At 61.2% G+C, this 1,358-nt stretch overlaps 1 protein-coding gene across 1 annotated transcript; it reads left to right on the forward strand.

Moving 5' to 3' along the window:
* Nucleotides 1–412: 412 nt before the first annotated feature.
* On the forward strand, nt 413–973 carry LOC130592669 (peptidyl-prolyl cis-trans isomerase-like 1). The gene is made up of 3 exons (XM_057397205.1): nt 413–460; nt 592–746; nt 857–973. Exons 2-3 carry the CDS (start codon nt 593–595, stop codon nt 934–936), a joined length of 234 nt encoding a protein of 77 aa, XP_057253188.1. The 5' UTR covers nt 413–460; nt 592; the 3' UTR covers nt 937–973.
* Nucleotides 974–1,358: the final 385 nt, after the last annotated feature.

Here is a 1,358-nt window from a genome sequence, read left to right on the forward strand (position 1 = left end):
ACACCCGGTCCGCTTCACCCCGGTACCGGTTCACCCCCGTTCCGGTTCACTCCGTTGCACCCCGGTTCACCCCGGTACCGGTTATACCCCGTTATGTCCCAGTTCTGGTTCACACTGGGACCGGTTATACCCCGTTACGTCCCGGTTCGCCCCAGTACCGGTTATACCCCGTTACATCCCGGTTCCGGTTCACCGCGGTACCAGTTATACCCCGTTACATCCCGGTTCCGGTTCACCGCGGTACCAGTTATACCCCATTACATCCCGGTTCCGGTTCACCGCGGTACCAGTTATACCCCGTTACATCCCGGTTCCGGTTCACCGCGGTACCAGTTATACCCTGTTACGTCCCAGTTCTGGTTCACCCTGGTACTGGTTATACCCCGTTACGTCCCAGTTCCGGTTCACCCCGGTACTGGTTATACCCCGTTACATCCCGGTTCCGGTTCATCCTTCCTGAGTACCGGATACCCCGTTATCCCCCATCCCATTGCCCTCTCCCTGTACCGGACAGCCCCCGGTCCCCTTCCCCGTTCCCACCCATTCCCATTCCCCCCATCCCGTTCCCATTCCCGGCTCTGTGTCCCGCAGGATGGGCCCGCTGGTGCTGGAGCTCTACTGGAAGCACGCGCCCCGCACGTGCAGGAACTTCGCGGAGCTCTGCCGCCGCGGCTACTACAACGGCACCAAGTTCCACCGCGTCATCAAGGACTTCATGGTGCAAGGGGGGGACCCCACCGGCACCGGTGAGCATCCTGCCCCCCCCCCCCCCCCCGGTCACCCCATTACAGGTCCCCCCCTCTCCCTCATGCCACTGACCCCCTGTTTCCATCATTCCCCCCCACCCTCTTCCCAGGCCGTGGTGGTGCCTCCATCTATGGGAAGCACTTTGAGGATGAGCTGCACCCGGAGCTCAAGTTCACCGGTGAGTGGTAGGGGCACAGTGGGACCTGTCCATAGGGTGATGTGACCCTCGTGTCCACCAGGACCTGTCCATAGGGTGATGTGACCCCCGTATCCACCAGGACCTGTCCATAGGGTGATGTGACCCTCGTGTCCACCAGGACCTGTCTATAGGGTGATGTGACCCTCGTGTCCACCAGGACCTGTCCATAGGGTGATGTGACCCTCGTGTCCACCAGGACCTGTCTATAGGGTGATGTGACCCTCGTGTCCACCAGGACCTGTCCATAGGGTGATGTGACCCTCCTGTCCAACAGGACTGTCTGTAGGGGTGATGTGACCCCCGTGTCCACCAGGACCTGTCTCTAGGGTGATGTGTCCCCCGTGTCCACCAGGACCTGTCTGTAGGGTGATGTGACCCTCGTGTCCACTGTAGGGTGATGTGACCCCCGTGG

This window comes from Pezoporus wallicus, unplaced genomic scaffold (assembly GCF_028554395.1).
Source record: "Pezoporus wallicus isolate ANWC-B61680 ecotype Strahan unplaced genomic scaffold, APGP_CSIRO_Pwel_v1 contig_10677, whole genome shotgun sequence".
Classification (NCBI taxonomy): domain Eukaryota; kingdom Metazoa; phylum Chordata; class Aves; order Psittaciformes; family Psittacidae; genus Pezoporus; species Pezoporus wallicus.

Excerpts from the sequence above, each read along its gene's own strand:
- LOC130592669 (XM_057397205.1), top strand. The coding sequence starts at position 593 with ATGGGCCCGCTGGTGCTGGAGCTCTACTGGAAGCACGCGCCCCGCACG. Across the intron at positions 747-856 it reads GGGGGACCCCACCGGCACCG|GCCGTGGTGGTGCCTCCATC; the intron begins GTGAGCATCCTG and ends CCCTCTTCCCAG.